Below are 23133 nucleotides of genomic sequence, written 5' to 3'. Positions count from 1 at the left end.
AATCCTGTTCTTGCACTGTCCACTTTTTGGACGACCTCACACTCAGCAGTCCCTGTGACGGTTTGGCACACACTTAACCATGACATCTCACTGCATCACTTCCATTTATACATACTGCATCACAGTATCAGTTCCCTGTGCCTGGAATGTGAAATCTGGTGGATAGACCATTATCTCACAATTGTGTTTCTATCCTTACAGTGTTAGTAGCTTTCTTGTTCTGTATTTGTGTAAGTGCCTATATAAAGTATTCACCCCCCCCCCCTCCCGGATATCCCACCTTTTACTGCTTTTATAAATTGAATCTTGATCAATTTAATTTGGCATTTAATTACAAAAATCCCCTCTTTAATGTCAAAGTGACAGCAGCGTTTTACAAGGTAATGTTAATTAATTAAAAATAAACAATGCAAAATAAGCTATTGCATTAATATTCACCCCCTGCAAGTCAACACTTAGTAGATGCACCTTTGGCCACAATTTGCCCATTACCCATTTACAGCCACAGATTTTCTATAGGATTGAGGTCTGGGCTTGGAGAAGTATCCCCACAGCATGATGCTATACAGTGCTTCAAATTAGGTATGGTGTGTTTTTGGTCATGTGCAGTGTTTGGTGTCGGACAAACGTACCATCTAGTCTGATGGTCAAAAAGCTCAATCTCAACCTTCCTTTTAACCTTGGAGTCTCCCACATGTCTTTGGGCAAACTTTAGTCCAGATTTAGTAAGAGCTTTGCCACTCACCCATAAAGCTTTGACTGGTGAAAAACTTGGGCAAAAGTATGTTGTATTTCTCCCATCTCAGCTGCTGAAGCTTTTACCTTCTTCGGAGTTGTTATATACTGTAGGTGCCTTGGTGGCCTCCTCCACAACTAATCTTTTTGAACAGTCACTCAGTTTGTGGTGACGGCCTGCTCTAGGCAGATTTGTACATTTGCCATATTCCTACATACATTTCTTAGTGGATTTCACTGAACTCCAGGGGATGTTTAATTACTTGAATTTTTTTTGTATCCATCACCTCACTCATGCTTTTCAATAAACTGTTCTTATGGTGGAATTATGGCCAGGAATACAGATTGACTAGTAACTGGACCTTTGAGTCTTTATATTACTATACTATACACATTCACTGCATTCAGGCGATCTCCGTTTCACTAATTGTGAGACTACTAGCACCAATTGGTTGGACCACTGTTGATTTAGGTCAGTCACTTTAAGGGGGGTGGGGGGTTTGGGGTGAATATTTATGCAATCACTTATTTTGCATTATATATTTTTAATTAATTAATATTATTTTGTAGAAATTTGCTTTTTTATTGTATTGATTTTTATTGTAAAAAAGGCCAAATTAAATCGATCAAGATTCCATTTATAAATGCTGTAAAAGGGGAAGCACTGTATGTGTGTGTCACATATGCTACTGGATGCCTTAAATTCCCTCATCATAAATAATCTCTCTCTCTCTCAAAATTGTGTTCTGAATCTCTTTTAGGAATTATTATGTGAACTTTGCATGCACGTAGGCTACAATCCTTGCAACTTTAAACAGAACGATTTTTGTGATTCAGAATTTTTGTTCTCCATTCTTCCAAAGTTCAATTTCTTGAGAACTGATAGACTCTTCTTCCCTCAAAGGACTTGACCGTTTTCAAGGAAACATGTTTCATATCAACAAAACAATTTCACATCCTTTCAAAAGACATTTTTTTCTACAGTGAAAGTATGAATAAATACTAAATGCTATTATATTGTATATTAATTATATTGTATTCAATTATATTGTATTAAAGGTTAAAGTTTGAAAAAGATCATTTGATTTACTTTTACCAGAGTTAATTTGAATTGACGAATAAATGCAGAACAATCTGCTTTTCACCATTTTTACATCTGTAAAATTAAAATGGAAGCATGTCAGCAATCTAATTCATCTTCAGTTAGGAATCACAAACAGGCATGAAGCTTAGTATTGGCATTTAAACAAATGAGTTAAAGATCATTCAGCATCAAACACACACAAGAAACATTAGCTACAGCCCAACCAATTTATTTTAAAGGACAGTTTCAATATCAAGTCTACTGTACAAAGCAGGAGTAATACAAAGAAACCAACACAAAAAAATAAGATCGGCGAATACTGTTAAAACACAGCGCAAGAGAGAAACACTAAACATAGCAACAGTACTGATAAGGGGTGGGGAGGTTCCTGACTTCTTCATATGGACAGCAGTGACCTGTGTGGATTCTGTCAAGTTGTGAGTTGTTATGCAACCATCTCAAAAAAGGCTTAGTTTTCTAAGATTATGGCGAGATTATTCATAATGAATATGAGGCCCACATAACACTACAGATTTCACTATATAGATTTCTTGCTGATTAGGTACATGTGTAGGCATACTATATGAAGTGCAGCAGGAATGCTGATTTAGGATTTACAGTAGTTTGACTTCAAGTTCATTTTGAGAACCTGCATGTTTGGAGGGAGACATCTTCCAAGAGCCCATTCCTGCACTGGGACTGTTCATTACAGTAAAGTGTGATGGAACCAAATGATGCCAGCATAAGCTTCTAGCACCAAATACATTTTGTTATTTTCCCCCCATAAACTATTAGAAATGTATGTGGTTAACTTCAATAGGACAGGCACAGATGCTCCTCTCAGTTGTATATCATGAATATCTCACTGATGATGACATGATAAGAAGCAAAAGTTTCATATGTCACATTTGGGCTGTAATTACACAGTCATTCTGGAAATAAAAGTCAATACTTCCGTGGTAACATGAATAATGTCATAAATGATACACCTGTAGAATGTACTTTTGAATGAATGAACTGGCTTTCCTTTAACAGCAGCCTTGCTTCTCTGTGCTGTAGGGGCTGTGCATAATGGGGCTTGGAAGTCAGGTGCAAGAGAATGTCAGCTCTACTCCAGTGTGCCCAGTGCTTCTTCAATGTCACAGAAGATTGTATGGGAGGAAAATGAGGTTGATAATGCTTCAGGAATTATGTCATGGCTTCACAACAGCACACAAAATGTGCTTAAATTAACACATCACTTAAATATTTATTTAAATAACCCTCAAATGAAAATAAACAAATCCCAAACATATGCCTGTGCACACTATATATTTACAGAAAAACAAAGGTCCACAAACACATCAAGGTCATGGTCCAAAAGAGAGCTTAGATGAATGACACATAGAGGAGTAGGACTAAAACTAAATTCAGTAACATATGCACCAAAAATGCCACTATGATCCATTAAACCATTAAAAACTATTTTTACAAAAAGGCTTAAGAATGGTATGCGTGATTCTACTGCAAAGGTAAAACGCTTGCAATTTTCAAGTACAACCATAATGCCCACTGAAAACAGACACCGCATGTCACTACCTCCTGGTAGAACATTTCAACATTTCAGGAAATAACATAAAAATACCCAAATAATAAAAACAAACATCTGTTATCACAGAATCATGAACATGTTAAACAACTGAATATCAGTCGAGTAGAGCAGTCCCTGTGACAGGAAGTTTGGCAGGGAGTCCTTTATACACACTATACAATTTCTCTTCATTTGATTGTTTTTGTTTTTAAAAGGTAAACATCAGAAAAAACACACATAAGAGTATTAGAGACGCCACATCAGCTGTGAAATAGTCAGAACAGCTTGTTTTCTGACGTAAACATAGTATATCAATGATTTGCCCCATACTTAGTGACTTCAGGTAGCATGTGGTCTTTTCATGTTATCTTTATGGCTCTAATGTCCAGTTCTGAGACTCAGTGTACAGATAATGAGTGCAATGAACACAAACACACACATGTACGCCCAAACACAGTCACACCCACTCATTCACACACACACAGGCATACACTTGCCCGTCAGCACACGTATGCTCAAATCTATGACGACAGTACAGCATGTAATGGTCCCCTGTCTAATATGAACAGGCAACTTCATGGGCAAACCAGCGCCCTGGACAATAATTTAGTTACAACTACAAGATTACAGTATTGTTCAAAAGACCCTTAAAAATAACACATCATAATTTCAATAAAAAGTTTTAAAAGCTGCATTTTCCCTGTAACTATATTTCTTTTTAAATTCTGAAGAATTCTCAAGAGATAATGATGGAAAGACACACATCCATACACACAAAATGCTTCCACACACTACATTTCAAATACTTCAGCAGTTACAGCCTATACAATTCATGTTTCACTGCTCATTTTTGACATGTCGTTTTTGACGATGAATCCGGCTCATCAATTCTTGTAGTGAAGTATGTTTGTTCTTCATTACATATATAAACACATCTAAGAGCCAGCTTAGTTCCTTCACAGTTTCTTCTAGTGCAATAAATACCCTCTCCAAATTACACATAAAAGGTAGCTGCCTGGTCTGTCTCAGGTCTTCCCAAGAATGGAGGACCTGTGGAGAGATTGAGAAATGAGCTGAGTGTGGGGGGAAAGCTCTCCCAATAAGCCCACTGGACAGGCAAAGTGGAAAAGTACATGTAAGTGACAAACGTCATACCTGAGACATTTCCAGCGGTCCTTCTCCACTTGATTCTCTGGACTTTCACTCTCATAGGATGCCAGATAAAGACCTACAACACACGCAAATGAAGAGAGACAGAAACTGGACAAGTCACTTAAGGAATGAATCTGTATATAACCAGAGTCACATAACATTACAACAGTGTAAGACTACATGTCAAATCAGAAGGATTTGGATCAGATGGCCATTATTCCAAACTCAGGACCTCACAGGAACATACCATCTTCGTTGAAAATGGGTGCAGTGTGGAGGTAGTGCAGGATGCTGCGGTCTTCTTCAAATGGGCATTCCACCTGTTTCCAGGCAATAAACTCTCCCACCTGCCTGGCCAGCTCCACAAATTTCTGCAGACAAACCCTCATGGTCAACATTTACCTTTCCAACACTAAGATGACTAACATAAAAAGGAAGTATGATTAGCCAACTGAGTCTACCACACCTCAAAGTTGACATGCCCATTGGGCAGACGATTGGCACAGCTCTCATTCAGGAAGTAGATATCCTTGATGAGGAGGCTGAAGAAAGGAATGACGATCTGACAGGAAAGGACAAAATCAGACACAAGATCTCTCAGGTTTTGGAAACACTACTACACACATTAGTACCACTACTACTAATACTACTCATCAACATCATCATCATCATCATCATCACAAAATACTGCTTCCCCCCGAGAATATTCTGCACAGTTGTAATCCTGCAGTAGCAGCGGTACCTTCTCCCTGTTGCTGTGAGCTGTGTGGGACCTGTGTGCTGCTCCTCTAAGGGCTGTCCTGTAGTTGTAGAAGTTCCCAGTAGGGTCCATTTGATGCTGTTTGCAAAGTCAAATAACAATTAAATAACAATTCATAAAGCAATGACAACATATACAGTATGATGTGACCTATGCCCATATTTACAGTTACACCACTCATCTTCTGAAATCTGAAAAAGCTGTTTCAACAGCATAGCACTTGGGATATCACTGGTGTCTCAGATGTGGTATAAACTATTCCAATATGTATGCCAATGCCACATACAGTTAAAGGTGCCATGTGTAAGAATTGAGGTAAAAATATCCAAAAAATTAGCTACACGCATCAAAAGAATGAGAAGAAATAAGGGCGATGATGTCATTAAAAAAATGACAAGGTATAGTGCTGCAGAGATATCAACCTGAATTAGCATGCTAAATTACTAGCCACAGCCCGACAGGTATCACCAGTTTCGGCCATGGGAGGCGGTATGCGGGCAACATAACCGCCAGCCAAACTGCAATACATGTTTGTCGGTTGTTACTCTTGGGTAGACCATTTCACTTTCTGGAGGTATACTGCCCCCATCTTTTATGGAATGTGGAGTATGAATTGATTTTTTGGCGGACATTACACATGGCACCTTTAAACTGATGACAACCTGAAGGACATTTGACTCATATTAGGGCTCACACAACTAGTCTGAATGGGTGGCATAAAGCACTCGCATAAAGAAGCTGGAAAAAATACTTTTATGGGTTTTAGTGTCTGTTGATAATCTCGTCAGGGCATGGGCGTCATTTACCTCAAGTATGAAGAACTTTGCCGTCTTCGCTTTCGCCCACGTCTTCTTCAGGCGAGATACTGGGCTCATGTTCATGCCAGCTGAATAGAATATATTCATATTATGACAAATGTAATATATGCTTAGAGAAACATTTGTAGATTGGTTTAAATGTTTCAAGATCTGGGTGAACACAGTCAGAAGAAATGGACGTCCATATGGCTCCACTGAAGCCTCACACTTACATATGATAGCCATGAGGGAATTGAAGTTCCCAATGTTGAAGCACTCCCGAGCCACATCAATGAAGAACTCAATGACCTGGGCACGCTGCTTCTTCTTGGCAGGCTAAACATGACAGATGACATTAGACATTTACTGTTGTATTTTAACTACCCATCAGTCTACTGCATACTGAATGAATGAAGTCACATGATTGTTGTTTACATTACATTTCTGCATTCTGCAGTTTGGAGACACTTAGACATGTCCATTCCACTCCATTATAGACACAGACAATACCAGCTGAGAGCATTTGCATTGTTTTTTTACTCAGGGCAGCAGTTTTCAGATTACCATATGTGCTTACATTATTGCAAAGGGGTTCTCCAATGTTTTCTCAGATAGCCTTTTAAAATGATATCAGATTAGTAAACAGAATGTGCCTTTGGAATATTGGATGAATGATTGCTGATAATGGGCAAAGTAGATATTGCATTAAAGATCAGCCATTTCTTTCTACAACAGTCGAGAACCCTTTTGCAATTATGTAAGCACATAATGTAATCTGAAAATGGCTGCCCTGAATAAAAAACAATGCAACTGATTTCAGCTGGTACTCTATAATGGAGTGGAATGGAAATTTGTAAGTGTCTCCAAACTTTTGACTAGTAGTGTACCTGCAACCAAGATACCTGTGTAAGGCAATAGGAGATAGGAGTGTCTTCTAATGCTATGACAGTAAATTATCACCAGGTGGCACTACAGTTCAATTTTTGTGGCATCCAATGATTGCTGGTGAAGCGTTGCTTTGCTGCTGTGTGTGAGTCATAAAGCTTCTTTAAAATGGGAATGTGGGCTCCAGCACTTACCATGCAGATCTCGGTGGCCACCAGGTAGCACAGTCTGTTGAACCAGCGCACATATGCTTCCAAATTGGAGGACGATTTACTCTGTTCGCTGAAGCAAGGCTGTGAGTGGAAGACATTTGGTGAGCATAGGGAAGGATGCACAGGTGAAGAAGACAAAGGAGAGTCATCTGTGATGACACCGGTGATGAGCAGAGCATGCGCATGAGCAGAGCATACTGTTCATCACCACTTTCATTACTGATGACTCTTCTTTGTCCTCTTTGCAGCAAGTGTGAACGTTACTCTGTCTGTAGCTGGTTCAGTGTACATTTCACACTGTCTGTAGCTGGTTCAGTGTACACTTCACACTGTCGCTTCACAGTGAAGTGTACACTTCACACTGAAACGAACTAGACAACTAATTATGTTATCACACAATGTTATTGGTTATATACATTAGGAAACTATATCCTTTAAATCCAGCACACTAGAGTAAACTGAATATGTAAACTAGCTGAAAGGATTTGTTATTGTAAAATGAAACACAGATAAGTTATTTATTTCAGTCAGATTGAGAACAATGGGCACTCTTGTCTACTAATAAAAACAAGATCTCCATAACAAATCTACCTGGGTGGTGTCCAGGGGATCTTTCTGTATAAAAGCCTGGACAAACTCTTCAGGTCCAATGTGACTCAAATGCTCCTGTAAAATAAAAACATTTTACATCCGAAGATTGATCTCAACCAGGATGGTTTTCATGCTTGTATGATGGTCTTAATTAAATATTACTTCAATAACATTTCTAAAACCTCACGTCAGCAAACATACACACACTGATGCTACGATCACATAGAGGCAGAGAGAAATAAAGAGAGACAGAGAGACAGACAGACAGACAGACTCAGAGAGATGAATGGAACATACTCCAACACTAAAGAACGCAGGGGCATGTGTGGATGAACATGTCTGAATCTGCCCTGATGCCTTTGTTTTCTAATTGAATTTGCACGCAAAGTGAATGAATGTGTGTAAATGTGTGTGTGCACATGTGTGTGCACGTGTGTGTGTGTGTGTGTGTGTGTGTGTGTCAGAGTCTCGGTGGCGTGGCGTAAAACTGTCAGGTCACATTCCGTCAGCGCCGGCTCACTCGGCAGCCCTGAGGGCAGTAGAGTGACTTTCGGGATGATGTCACAGTCTCAGTCGAGAGTGCACGCTTTACTCACAGCCTGGGGCTGGACGAGCCTTCCGCTCCACGACCCCACAAAACCCTCACTAGGATAAAAATACACACTAATATCAGCCCAGTGACAGTAGGGAGAGACTCTTCTGTTCTGGCTTCTAACAGCAATCTATTCTTATCCAAAATGCTTCATTTGGGCCCTCACTCTGCTCAGCTGCAGGCTAAAATGAACAGCACTTAATAAAACACATCTAATAATAGTTGGTAATAAAGCTAATGGGACCAGAGATTTCAGGGTCTCAGTGGCGCCAGGTAGGCAGTAGGCACCAAGCTGATTCAATACAGAAGATGTTTTAATCTACTAGTCTTTATTCCTCAGTTTCTTATTCCTGTTCAGTCATTATCTGAGCGCACTCCTCCACATGAAGGCTCTCGGCCCTGCGCTGACCCCTGTCCTCACGTGACCCCCGGCTCCGTCCACCCCGCCCGCCCGGCCGCACTACAGCGCTCGGCCCCCAGCTCGGCTGCCCGCTCACCAGCTCGATGTGCGTGAGCTGCTGGGCCAGAGTGAAGGGGTCGTTGCAGATGCTGATCATGTCCTTCTGGATGGGCGCCGGCTTGGTCTTGAAGGCCACCAGTTTGTCGGAGACGGAGGCCGTGACCTTGACGATGCTCTCGTCGCCCTGAGCCATCGCTGCCAGCTTGGCATTGAGATTCTGGAGCACCAGGTTCAGCTTCTTCCTGTAAGCCTGCCAAGACAAAGCACAGGCTGGTCCCCAAATGTCCTTTCATTGTTGTCATTAAAAGACCTTCACAAACAGTTGTGGCACATTTACAGTGTTTTTCTGGCAGTAATAAACAAAATCCACACGGCTTTCAGAACTGTACTAGTTCAATACAAGATTACAAGCGGCATTTAGAGTTCTCTTTTGTCTGTGTCTATGCCCTGCCTCCGTGATGAGGGATCCAGAGGGTTCTTGGCTCCGCTCCTCTAGAACAGGAGGAGAGTGGGGCCACTGGGTCAGGAACCTGTGATAATCACGCCATGTGTGTCATCAATTACCCAGCACCACTCCTGTGCCCAGTGCCACCACAAATAGCAGCACATTCATCACGCTCTGCACTAGCCTGTCTCTGCTGCTCTGTTCCTCCTCTCCTCCCTCTGTCCATGTCTTTCCTCTCTCTCTCAACACCCCCATCTCTACCTCCCTATACCCGCAAGTCTTCTTTTACCTCTTCGGTCCTTCTACCCCAGTCTCTCTCACCATCCTGCACTCCCCCCCCCCCCCCCCTCCATGTTGGTCTGGTTGCTTCTGTCTGCTCTCTCCACAGCAGTGAGAGGGAGCCGAGCTGAGATGTCCCACTGTGCCCCAGCGCTGGGCTCTCATGCTCCACCTCCGCTTCCCCTCCCAGTGTGGCGCCCACTGCTGCTGTCTGGGACTGGAGCTGCAGCTTCACCTCTCTCTCCCGTCTGTGTTCTGTCCTCTCTCACTCATTCACTGTTTTCTCTGCCTTTTTATTCTCCTGGACGCGTCATTCTCTCAGCATCATTTTCTCCCTATGTATCTCTTAAACTCCACATTTCTTCTTAAACTCCAAATGACATCTGATGACATGCTGGAGATTTGATGTCTACAGTAAGCCCAATATAGAAATCACATTTCTCTGTTCACACTTCTTACTCCACATCCCCTATTTCACATTACCTCATCACAAGGTGCTATCCTGTGGATGATGTCTTTAAGATGTGCCACCATCTTCTCTTCTCGAAAATCGGAGGGGAAGGTCTCTGTCCACTCTGTCAACAACTGCAGGATTTTGGGACCAAACTTCTTCACCTTGGCCTAGAAATAGCAAAGGGAGTCCACAAAGGTGACAGTTAGCAGCATGCTATCAGCTAGAGAGCTTGCTCTGTGAGCTGTGAGGAGGCGAGCAGAGAGAATGAGCAGTGAGGGGATGAAGAGGATATCAAAGCTGGCCCAAATACGTCAGGCAGCACACCACACTCTATTCTGACTGAAACATCACCAAGCATTTTGTTCTTTCATATTTGGCACTCTGGATCGAGATGTGAGACACACACAAACACACACACACACGCACACAAACACACAGTATGGCTTGGAAACTGACCGCATCCAGGGGTGTCTGCTCTAGCTGCTGCTGCTGGATGCAGAGCTCACAGACACGTGCCAGGAGCTCGTGGGGGGGGATAAAGAGGCGCGAACTGAGCAGGAATGTGAACACATAGGCTTTCTGCAGGGGAGACAAAGGCCAGTAAAACAGGAGTCACACATGCAACAAGACCCAGGGGGAACACCATCTTATTGCCTAAAAAATGTCTACGGTTTCTTGTGCACTAGCCTTTTTCATCTTTTCTTAGTAAATGAACCTTGATGCAGTGGTTTTGACATCATAGGAGGATTGTTTTCTTTTCAAAAAGAATTTCCAATGAAGTTTAATTAGAATCAAATATGACACTCGTCACATAAAGCAATCTTCCCAATGACAAGTCATCATTCATTTGGAAGTGTTATGATAGGACAGCTAGTCAGTCTTTTGTTGAAATGTCATTCAATGAAACTCTTATTCATTTAATATGCCACTATTTAAGAGTATAGTTTTTGTAGGTTGGCAATTAAAAGTGAGCTTTGTTCTACCCGAACCATTAGCACATGTAAATGTGATGAGGGGTGAGCAGCACATAGAATGCTCAAATTGATCCAATAAGGTTTCCGTAGTGTCACATTCTGGCACTAACACTAAGGCATTGTTCTTACATGCTTCACAAGCCTAGTGATTTTTCAGTTACACTGAGAGAATAGGCCCATTGTCTACACTGCAGCCATCTGAAAACACGGTTCTCCTCATCAATACAAGGGGGTAACAAGGTTAATGGTGTGTGTAGCAATGCTGGCTCATACCTCAGGGTAGTAGTCTGTGGTGGGCACCAGGTTCTGTATGAGGGTGTCCAGGGAGGCCGAAGAGAAGGGGGGGCTCTCGGCAAATCCAGTTTCGGGGCCCGGCCCCTCCTGAGGGGGCTCCTCACCGGAGGCCAAAGGGGGGCCCAAGCCACTGGGAGCAAACATAGTGCTGGGGCACACAGTTTGGGGCATTCCTATCTTAGACCCAGACAGAGGAACAGAGAGAGAGAGAGAGAGAGAGAGAGAGAGAGAGAGAGAGAGAGAGAGAGAGAGAGAGAGAGTATAGAACTGAGTTACACTTGTGAGGTATAGCACCCAACCGAAACAGAAAAACCTTTTTGACAGTCACAGCAAGCTGATGCTGTCCAACAGTAGTGTTAACAAGCTGATGCTGTCCAACAGTAGTGTTAACATGTTTTGACTGTTATTCTAATCGGTGATCTGAGAACAAGTCACACTTGTTAGATGGTCAAACCAACACAAGCACAATCTGTTGCAACAATGTGCCACTATTTCCATGGCAGCTGTTCAAGGCTAGTGTGCCAGCAGACTTGCATGCTATTCCCATAAGGTGTATCACACGTGAGACAAGCCGCTTGGCCACCATGCAAAACCAGTGCAAATGAGCCAAATAGCAAGAGCTCAGGAAAAGGAGACCCTTTTACACATAGATAAACCTTACATTTTCATCTCTAGTTGAAGTCACATACTGGATGGATATATTGGTGGAAAATCTCAGTATGATCATGCTTACAGTTAGGTCTCTGATCTTTAATATTCACCAAGGGCACATATACTGCATAATCGCACTGGAAATGATTTGTCTATTATGTTGTTAAAGTAAATTGATAAGATCATAGTAAAATGGCTTGTGAAGGAAGTATGTAAGTCTGGGCACGGATAAAAATATGTAACAATGGTGGACATCAATGATATGGTCACAATGTAATAATAATGTCAAAGATTTACATATGGCTTCAGCTGGTCGCTTATCAAATAACGACCTGTTATTTGCCTGTTAACAGCCTATTATCAAACTGCCCAATCTGCCAGTGTAGTGCTGAGATGCTTTGCAGTGAGTCTTTCTCTCTCATCCACCCTGAGCTAAAAGCCTACTTTTCATCTGCCCAACAGCAGTTGTTATGGGGACACAGTATTAGCAGTTGCTGTGGGACACTGCTTTGCTCCCGACAGCTGCACCACTGGAGAGGCTCCAGTCACGCAAAATATGGGTCTAGCTGTCGCCACAGCAATCCCAGCCCTGCTCTCTGCTGGTCAAACACTGGTCAGATTAAACATTAAAACCACTTCCTCCTCAGCAAGCCCTCTCAGTAAGAACTGTCTGTTACACTGACACTAAACCGAAAGTAGTACATGGCAGTGCGGCAGGACTTTAATAGCTGACACCAGACCAGTTATACTGTAAGGATGTAGAGGGGGTGGGAAAACAATAACTGCTCCCATGTCAGGTGTACAGGATTGCAGAACAAGGGAATTTTTGAGAAAGGTGTGGCAGTTACTCGACCATATCTTGTTTGACAGTGTAGAAGTAAAAAAACTCTCTTTGTCCAACAGAACCTGATAGTCCATGTGGGCATTTGACCTGTGCTCCAAAGTCTGCTCTTATCTCAGTTGAAATGAATGAGGGAAGCACTAAAACATGGTGACAGTTTAACTGTAGACTGCCAACTGGACACACTGAACATACGGTACACTGAACACAGGAGATTCACTGTCATGTGAAACACACAACTCATTCCTTGCAATAACATGGTCAATCTAATAATTCAATAGCTAGGTGAATATACTATGGATGTTTGGGAAGTCATTAGAGTCTATATAGCGTGACTACCCGTATGAAGCCTTGTGAAGCTACTGATTGAAATCCAACACATTTCCAGGGTTTGTTTAGGTATTTTATAATATACTAGGTTGAATAGCTTTAAAAAACTAAGATATCTCTGTTATCTGTCCAAAGTGTTTAGAGATATATTACGGGTGGTGAGGGGAGCAAGCCTTAAAGGGGTTAGGAGTCCCCCAGCTCCTCAGCTGAGTGGCTGACCTCTGAAGCTTGAAGTGGTCACAGCTCTTAAGAGGTGAGAGGTCGCAGTAGGAGTCACTCAGTAGGACATGTCTCCAGTTTCCACAACTCTCAGCTTCCATTTGTGACTGAGCTCTCACTCTCTGTCACACACACACACACACACACACACACACACACACACACACACACACACACTTTATTTATTTAGTGGTAGTGGAGCACGAGGACAAGTGAGCGATGGGGGATGGGTGTGGTGTTGACACAAAGGCTGTGTGATGAGAATGCCCTGCTAGTCTCCGAAGGCAGATTCTTCCACATGGCACAGCCAAAGCACATAACATCTCATGCATTTCTTCATTTCCTTCTGTTGCCCAAGTTCCTGCATCAGGCAATGGTGTCACCAGGGTGGCGTCACTGTCACCGCTCAGGTTTAATGACCTGGAGAATCCTTTTGTTTCCTGGGAGGAACAATAGCATGACAGCAAGGGGAGCACTTTGATAGGAACATCAGGTTGGGGCCCAAAAAGGACAATATCTGCACAATAGGAAACACGAACAACTGCACAGTGTCTATTCATCTGTTCATGTCTCAGACAACAATAGCTAAAGCAACAGCCGAGCAAAAACTACACATGTGAAAGTCAATATTAGAGCACAATTTATGACAAAGATATGTTTTAACTTGGAAGTCATTGTCCATAGTTTGTTATGCACTACATGAATCTCTACTTCATAAACCTAGCTATACTTTCCACACATTTTTGAGTGATTGCTCTCTCTCTCTCATGCTAAAAAGCATTAGGCACTGTACAATACTTATAATATTATGCTAATATCCCTGTTCAGACATTTGAGATGAGGCGTTGTTGGCTGGGTATGCAGCAGGAAACATGCAGACAAAAGATCTCCATATCGGGGGGGGGGGGGGGGGGGATCCTACTTCTGACAGAGCATGGCTGCCTGGCACTGTAGAGGACATACATTATGCTACAGAAGGGGAATTTCAGAAGGGTGGTGAATGGGATTCAGGTGGTGATTTAAATAAAATGATTAAACTATTAAATCATCTTTATGTAGTAGCAGTAAGCTTGCTGCTGTGATTAGTAACTGCTCTATGACATTATCTACACTACACACACTGCATAATGTTCATACTGTGTAATGGTCTAACGACTCAAACGTCTATTTCTACATAAAATATCACAATCTACACATTCAACTCATCTCATTGTGTGCATCTTATTAATATGTCTTGAAAGTATATAAATCTATGTGTTACGTGTATTTACTGTTTAAAATATGTGGCTACTGTACATTTCTTTCTGAGAGGTTTTATAGTTGTAATCTTCTTGTAGCCTTTCAGTGAAGTGTAAAAACAACAGACATATTTGAAGCATATTTACACTGTTTCCCTTTCACACTGTTGTAGGAGATGTGTCCAGTAACCATCTTTTCTGCTCGAATTGAAGTACACAAAGGCATCAAAATGAGGCAAGCTATGTGTCCAGCCTTCTGAAGACACATAAGCCCAATCCAGAGGGCACTCACACCCCATGAGAATGTTGACCTCTTGTCGCTAAGCTATAGGCAGGACTGTCCTCTACCACAGCACTGCCTTACAGGCACCACTAAGACTGCAAGTCCACATCTGATGCATGCCTTCAGGGAGGGAGCCAATACAGTAGCACTAGTAGTAGTAGTGGCACAGGCCTGTGGTAAGGCTTTGTCTGACTAGCCATAAATTAGTGAATCACCTTTGTGTGTAGTGTAGTGCATGTGCATGTGTGCCCACAGCTAAGGCCCCCACACAGAGGTGGGTTAAGGCCCCCGCACAGAGGTGGGTTAAGGCCCCCACACAGAGGTGGGTTAAGGCCCCCACACAGAGGTGGCAACATGAGTGCAGCACACTCCGCTCTCCACATTCAAGTCCTTCCATTCCATTGTTTTCAACAAAACCCTTCACACTACTGATCAACCCTTTTGCCGCTGCCGTGTAGATTACCATTCAGATCTATTTTTGTCAGCACCGCTCAATAAAATCCATAGTTTGTCGAATGCCTGTCAGTTGAACATTTCAACGCTGATATGCGTAGGCAAGTGACAGTGCTGGTGCACTCATGTCGGTGCGTCTATGCTTTAGGCGGCCAAACATTAGGAAGCAGCCTTCATGTGTCTCCTCAGTGTTTATGTGTGTTGGTCACCCCACGCAACGCAACCTCTTCAGATCTCCACTGCCTCTCAGTTCCTGTTCCTCCCGCTCATCTCCCTTCCTGAGTCCTAATTACAACTGACTAGCAGGTGACAGCTACGCTTCCTTTCTTAGACATCCAGCTAGTTTTGCAGGAAAGGTATTCAATGATGCCTGTGTGTGTGTGTGTGGGGGGGGGGGGGGGGGGGGGGGGGGGGACACTAAACACTGTTCCTCTGTCCTTTAAGCTGTGCTTAACAAGGACTGCATGGACTTCACTTGTTTCATGGGATGTCATTTTGGCCATGAAACGGATCTCTACAGACTGTATTTTAAAATAGAGTATTATCATACTTGCTGAGTACTGGTTTCCTCTTCACTGACCTCATCAATCCTGATATATGTCAGCCTGTATTTACAGTAGCTCAGAAACTACGCCTACATTTCCTGCTTAAGAATACCATATCACAATAGGTCAGCAACTGATATCAAATCGACAATGAGACCTCAACACACCTCTATATACAAGTAGCATCACATCAGTGGATCAGTACAATGACAACACATGGTCTGCTTTAGATCACGTATATTAAGATGGTGTTTCCTTGGCTCTTGGCTGTGCAGGCAACACAGGGGGCTGTATACAGTAGGTCAGGTCAAAATGGCCACTGCATCTCTGGAACGTAAGCAGCTAGAGCAGTCACTCTGTATTGTCTGCGCATTGGAGGGCAAGGATGAGGATATAAGCAGGCCAACACAAAGACCATTCAAGTCAAGTCGAGACAAGCAACATCACACTGACAACCCCCCCCCCCCCCCCCTCCCCCAAGTCGAGACACACTCCATCACATGCAATTCTATAACATACATACTGTACAGATTGATCATGATCAGTGAAAAAGTCAAATGAACACAGTGCAGGTGAGATACATTCAGTCTCTTTTCACATAATAAACCATTGTATCCTAAATATATTTGGGTGGCATTTATGTGATAGCCATAATTCAGTATTAGACAGCACAGGCAGAAACCTGGCAACATTCTAAAAGAGCATCATGTCATTGATTGACTCAACAGGAAGTCAATAAAGCCACACCAAGATGCAGACCAAATCTAATATTGCTGTATTGCTATTGTACTCATGAGTGAGGGAATTGTTGCAGTCAATAAATGGGAGGATCCAGAAGTGTGTTTTCTTAATATAAAATGTAAAGTAGTGTGCAACAATAAAACTTTACGCTTGTACACACATGAGGAAACACTGAGTAAAGTGTTTATGCTCTACTTGTATGGCATTAGCCTTTGATTACTCAGAGAAGGTATAGTCCCACAGGGGATTTGTGTGATTACATCAACGGCATTGCTATTTCCATCTTCTCAAACAGATACTTTATTCCCTCCATTGGGAAATGTAGTTTCCAGAAGCTCACACAATGATCTGTGCACTTAAACTCTACTGTATGCATTTAGTGGGTTCAAATAAAGACAGACTGAGGATGGTTTTGTTGTCAGCAGTTTAAACGAGACTGGTGACTGCTGTGCTTCTTTTTAGTCAGGCAAAGGGAGGCTTAAGACGGTATTTTGTTATGTGCTGTGGTGTGAAGTGTGCCCAAAGCGCAATGTGAGTACAAGTCAATCCGAATGTTTAACACACTGTGCTAGATGAGGGAGAAGTTTCCTCTGTTGGGTCTAGTTTTGGTGAGGAGGTTCTGCTGCCTCTAGTCAAGTCCCTAAACAGCGATGCTGTAGTCCCACAGTGACCAAGGCGGACCATGAGCCAAAACCAAAACAAGCCATGCCAACGCCTGTGAGAGAACCATCTGTACACACACTCTTCTAATGTGGACAGACCCATGCCATGCTTGTAAAGGTAGTCAGTAGGCTTTGTGTGTATGTATGTGTGATTGTCTACATGCATTTTCATATCTGGGTTTTGTTTTTGATGTCGTTGGTTTATGTGCTTGTCAGTCTGTCATGTAAGCAGTTTAAACACATTTGTGGATTTTCGTGAGATTTGAAATCAGACGTAAAGTGTAATGTTTTAACGCATCAAACAGACGGCCTGGGGCTGTCAGCACGGAGAGGAATGTCACTTCTTCAGACTCAAAGCCCTGTCACCTGACCTCAAGGTCATAGCCCCTGGCCTTTCCAATGGAAGCATTTCAAAGGCCATAGGATGCAGGAAACCAAACACAATAACAACTAAGTGGGGTGCAATGACTGGTGAAAAGGGGTTTTTCTATCTAGTTAAGCAAACACTGCATTTCAAAGAGTTCCTGAGGTTATTTGAATCAAACAGCTACTATACATTCTCAGAAATCACATATAATTTCAACTAATAATTTAAGGATTTGACATAATTTATTGTTGCTCTATTCAGTATTGTTATGAAAAAAGACTTTAAGGCTTTCTACTTAGTAAGCAAAAAGCATTAAACATAATAAAGCTGGAGATTGTCATATATGGTGACAAGCAGAGAGCAGAGTAAAATCAATGTCTTCACACTGTATGTATGGCTGCATAATCTTTAACACTTGCCCCACACATAATGTTTATATATACTGTTGCATCTATTGATGAACATACATTCCTCTCTATTAAATGAAAAACACTGAAATACCAGCACTATTTAGTTAGCAAAACAAATGGTAACAAAAATATAGTATTTCATTGACATTATTTCAAAATGAATCGTAAACGTGGGTGTGTAGTGCTTTCCCAGTGGCAGAGGCTTGATGGTGCTATTGCAGTGGAGAGGGCTGGGCTAACAGGTACTGAATAACTGTTACACAGAGGATCATGATTGCGTGCCAAAATTATTAGGTCAGCGATTCATGAATATTATTAATCCTAATTGGCTGTTTTGTTACGGTGCACCACAATTATGTAGCACCTCCAAAAGGGAGGGCAGATAACTGTAAAACCAACATTCATGTGCACCCACACACTATCAGGTTACAGTGAAGCACACATACCATGGCCCAAGGCACAACAAAGAGCTCAACACAGGCGTGAGGATGCATTCTGAAACCCAAATCCTGACACCTACTCCACTCTACGGTCAGCTTTTATCAGTCCATTTGGGAATGAGTTCCTAATAGCTTTCACAGGACTGGGCACAAAAGCATCTCCACAGAGAGGCTGCCATGCAGCCCCATTCCAGAGCGAGTCTGGGCACAGGCTGTGGGCTAATGAGACAAAGCTAATCTTAGGACTGCAGCACACAGTTGCCTGATTGTTACACAGCATAGGCGTGGTCAACTACCAGCTCAATTACATTATCATCTCAAGCAGGAAGAAAGGCAGAGGACCGATTTGTATTTATAATAGAGAAGAAAAGAGAAGCCACAGACTGTTACTGTCTTATCTTCTACTACCAACATCAGACAGATTTCCATCTAGATATGGAAATGGAGTTCACTTGATTCCACTGAAGAAGCAGGGTGTGGGGTGGGGGTGAGGCTAGGGCTGGGGTCCAATAAAACAACAACAACAACTACAACTATGACATCACTCCACATGGTTAGACCGTTACTGTAGATGCACTATAGTGGAGAGATCTCATTCATGCCAAACAGTCGAAACACCGTTCCATTGGCGGTCATTTGTATTGTGGGAAGAGGGCAGGAGAGAACACTAGCTCAGAAATTGGACCCTGCTATCAAACAGTGAGATAGTGGTCTACTGAACTGCATTTGTGCATAACCCTTCGTTTTACATTAAGTGAAATGTATTTCTTTGAGACACAATATAAAGTAATGTTAATAAACTGTGGTTAATACACGGCTGCAGCCAAAACACTTTTAAAGCATAAAACACTGTGTGGTTTATACATCATGCATCTAATACACAGGAAATTACTGTTCTTGGATCAGAGTAATCAGCACTGATAGCACATCACCAGCCTCACACTAACAGCTGCTAAGCGAGGCAACTGGTGCTCCTACTGTACCTCCCTCCTACTGTGACCATCTCTAATATTACAGAACACATACGCTAGTGGTTTCCCTGTGGACCTGTAAAAGGAAAGCTGATCAATCATTTATGTACTGATGATAACCTGTCATATTCAAGCTTTTACCAATACAAAACTGTAATACTCTTTGTTCTTGTAACAGAAATAAATTGCTTCATACCCTCTGAAAAAAAAAATCCAGCTGATGACGACAGACTGAAAATGTTTAAATTAGTCAGCTCATGATGATGGAGACAAGTGATTCAAAGATCCAAATCAGCTGTTATTGTAATAGTGATAACACACACAGGCACACAAATCCTTTTGTATGTCTACTGATGTCAAAGAATCTGGCAGGACAACTTCCTGCCACACTAAACAGAGTTGAGCAAACAAAGCGAACGCCGCAATGGCCACATTCAGTGAGAGAAACCAATACAGCCATGGGAATCTCTGACAGCACTGTTCAGCTTCACGAGAGCAGTCTATCAACATTACCGTGATTACAATATTGACTTGAAAGCAAAAATGTACCCTTTCTTAAACCATATCTGAAACTCTTTATGTTTCTTAGCAGACACTTTTGTCCAAAATAAATTAAAATAAACATTACATTAGTAGTAAATCTGTAATAAATACAAAAAGAAAACCCAATTGTGTCCAAGTACACACAATTTTAAACGTGGAAACACCATGTTTATGTGGGTATAACATTCTATAACTCCATACAAACCACATGTTCATGGCCACAATAGGTTCAGGTTACTGAGGCAGAGTTCTTACCTCTAAAAGTTTCAGTTAACTATTAACAAGATGGCTAGCTCTAGATTGTAGAGGAAACACTTAATATTCACAGCTAAGCTGCATGCTAGGACTTTTTTCTCCACCTTTCAAATCTGGGTTTACATTACTAAACAGTCACCAATGCAATGTAGTCAACTGGTGATACACTCCTCATTATAGGCCTGGCTGGGATACATATCAAAGAAAATACATAGACCTACACCCCTCTAATGAAATAGTGGAGATTCCATTGACAAAAACAACTGTGTGTGTGTGTGTGTGTGTGTGTGTGTGTGTGTGTGTGTGTGTGTGTGTGTGTGTGTGTGAGAGTGTGTGTGAGTGAGTGAGTGAGAGAGAGAGAGAGACATGTATGATGCTGGGGACAGAAAACCTCAAGGCGACTTCTCTGTCCCTCAGGACGTGATGAGAACAGGAGTTGCTTTTCAGAATGGTGTCTCAATAATCACAGAAGTATTTCTACCAAACCAACAGGTTACAGAGATCATTTTAAAAAACATGCGGCCATGCTCCCATTCTTGTTAAGCAGTCTGTGATTGTCAATTCTTGCCACTGCACAATTGTCCTTACACAAGAGCATAAATTGCACCCGGCATCTGGCAGTGAACACCCTTCACTGCCAGATTATTAGGTTGTATATCATAGAAAGGGTGTTCTCATTACCTTATAGATGTTCCTCAGTTGTATTAGGGTGTCCTTCTTTGTTTTTATCTGTTGTGAAACATTGAGTTCGAGATCTTTAAAAATATGTTTCTTGCTGTTTGAAGTATAGGCTTATGTCTACCAGTTTTCAATCAGGAAAACGTAAAGACACACTGCACAGTCTATGGAGCTTACTGTTGAAAGAACACTTGGTTAAGGCTTTAAGGTTGTGGGGAGTTTATACTGTAACCCACCTCAGATTCCTATCAAATCACCTTCTCCAGGCTGGCAGCTGTTATGTTCTGACAAACCCCAACCAAAAACTCCAACAGATCTGTTGTGTTTCAACACTTTCCCCATGATGTTATATAGTAGTGGTATTGTTGTTGAACCCACCACGCACTACACCTAGCTTCTGCGTGACCACTGACTGATGCGCTGTCAAGTGGACTTTTAAAATCCGGTAAACTTTTGCTGTGGCAACCCGCTGAAAATTGAAATTTGTAGAATCATTGGTGTATGTAAATGTATAGGCTATATTGCGGTGCATAATGAAGGGTATGGGAGTAGCCTGATCACAAAGGAGACCAAACCACGTAAAGTAAAGGGATACACATATGCCGATTACAGTGCAGGCCTATATTGTATGCAGTGTAAAATACATTTTGTATTTATATATAAAGATGTACTAATCCAGTTCTACCTAAACATTGTCAGCCTACTGATCGTCGGCCAGTCAAGCTCTTAACAGCCTACACGCGTTCTCTGTAAACGCGTTTGAGCATGTCATCAAGATACAGACGAGTAGCTTTGACTTACCAATTCTACACACGCCGTGTCCCCATCCTCTCTCTCGTGGGTAGAACAGACTAATAATATAACAACCGTAGACTTGATAATTCAAAAATGGTTAAAATCTTAACGAGTGTCCGTTTCCGTAGGCTAGAAGTATACCCAAATGAATTGCTTTCGAGGATGATGATACTCTCAAGCCTATTACAGGCTACTGTTGTAGCTCCAATGACATGAATATCCGAAAACGTAATATCTCTCGCTCAACACCGAACTTTCCTCGATGGAACAGGTAGCAGACGCAAATATTATTCCAGCAGATGCATTTGAAAGCTCATGTTCCTCGTGCTGCTGCAGTCTTGGTTTGAGTACGAGTAAATAATCGCAATAGCCTACGCAGTCTAGGTGTGGTTGCCCAAACAGTCGGTCTCGGTTGTGATCGTTGAATCAGTGGCTTTTGAGTGGAAGCACCAATTCGCAGGCTACACGCTCAAGCAAGCTTACCAGGGAGTGGAGGAAATTGCGCGAGCAGGCGCGCGCTTGAGATGGATAGGACTGGTGTCGAAATCACGCGCACGTTTAATACAATCTAGGCTGTAGCAAAGCAAAGCAGAAACCACAAATGATGGTCATGAAATATGACATCATAATACGTTTTCTTTTCTGTAACTGATATGTTCACGAATAACCTGGGCTGGATAGTTTCATTGATGTTTGGACTACTTGCACTTGCACGTGCAGCGCAGACAGCACAAAAGATTGGCTAGGCGTCCTGTGTCCGGGTTACATGATGAAGGATGGAAGGAACCTTTTATACCATCTAGCCCTCTACATACTCTAGACTCTGCAGTCTGTTATTCAAAGAGTATCCCCCCCACACACACACACAAATCTCAACTAGAAATGGTTACTAGTTTTCATTTTTGAGAGTGCTCACTGATGGAAGTACATTACCACCCACTGATGAAAGTTCAACGTAAAAAAGAACACTGTTTACTGTTTAGGCTGATGGTTGAGTAGGGTTAGGCCTATTATTGGTTGGTGGGTGTTTTCATCAGCATAAGATGTTGTCTATTTACCCAGCAAAATGTGTCTTAAAAAATACATTTAAAAAAAGAATGTCAAGGCAGTCGTTTGCTCAACTAATGAATAACTCCAGGAAAAGCTGGACTATCCGACCATTAAAAGTGTATTTTCTCATCTACTACTATATCTTAACTTTATTTACTTTCACAAACAGCTCAAAATAGGAATTAAATAACTATGTAGAGGCTATGTGTTATTATTATTTAGTTAGGGAAAGTAATTGATTGCCTATAATAGGAATTCATTCCCATTTGGCAAACAGGGTATAATGAATTTATTGTTAACTTATCCATTTGCATTTTTATTGTTAAATGATAGTGGTAACTGATGGGGCTTGTTGAGAGTAGACACAGATATTTTTT

General features: G+C 41.9%; 1 protein-coding gene across 6 annotated transcripts; it reads right to left on the bottom strand.

Moving 5' to 3' along the window:
* Positions 1 to 2032: 2032 nt before the first annotated feature.
* On the bottom strand, positions 2033 to 22240 carry LOC121694562 (ras-GEF domain-containing family member 1C-like). 6 transcript variants are annotated; one of them, XM_042074756.1, is made up of 15 exons: positions 21713 to 22238; positions 20915 to 20962; positions 11264 to 11461; positions 10473 to 10595; positions 10046 to 10183; positions 8876 to 9088; positions 7787 to 7861; positions 7178 to 7276; positions 6332 to 6434; positions 6108 to 6187; positions 5284 to 5379; positions 5008 to 5103; positions 4789 to 4912; positions 4545 to 4617; positions 2033 to 4439 (listed from the first exon to the last, which is right to left on the bottom strand). In XM_042074756.1, exons 3-15 carry the CDS (start codon positions 11453 to 11455, stop codon positions 4415 to 4417), a joined length of 1437 nt encoding a protein of 478 aa, XP_041930690.1. In that variant the 5' UTR covers positions 11456 to 11461; positions 20915 to 20962; positions 21713 to 22238; the 3' UTR covers positions 2033 to 4414. The 6 variants fall into 6 exon arrangements, with proteins under 6 accessions (XP_041930690.1, XP_041930691.1, XP_041930694.1 ...); XM_042074757.1 differs by having other exon boundaries at positions 11264 to 11457; XM_042074760.1 differs by having other exon boundaries at positions 22190 to 22230.
* Positions 22241 to 23133: the final 893 nt, after the last annotated feature.

The sequence above is a fragment of the Alosa sapidissima genome, chromosome 20 (assembly GCF_018492685.1).
Source record: "Alosa sapidissima isolate fAloSap1 chromosome 20, fAloSap1.pri, whole genome shotgun sequence".
Taxonomy (NCBI): Eukaryota; Metazoa; Chordata; class Actinopteri; order Clupeiformes; family Clupeidae; genus Alosa; species Alosa sapidissima.
The sequence above is the reverse complement of the archived record's forward strand: the minus strand, read 5'-3'. Positions and strand labels throughout refer to the sequence as shown.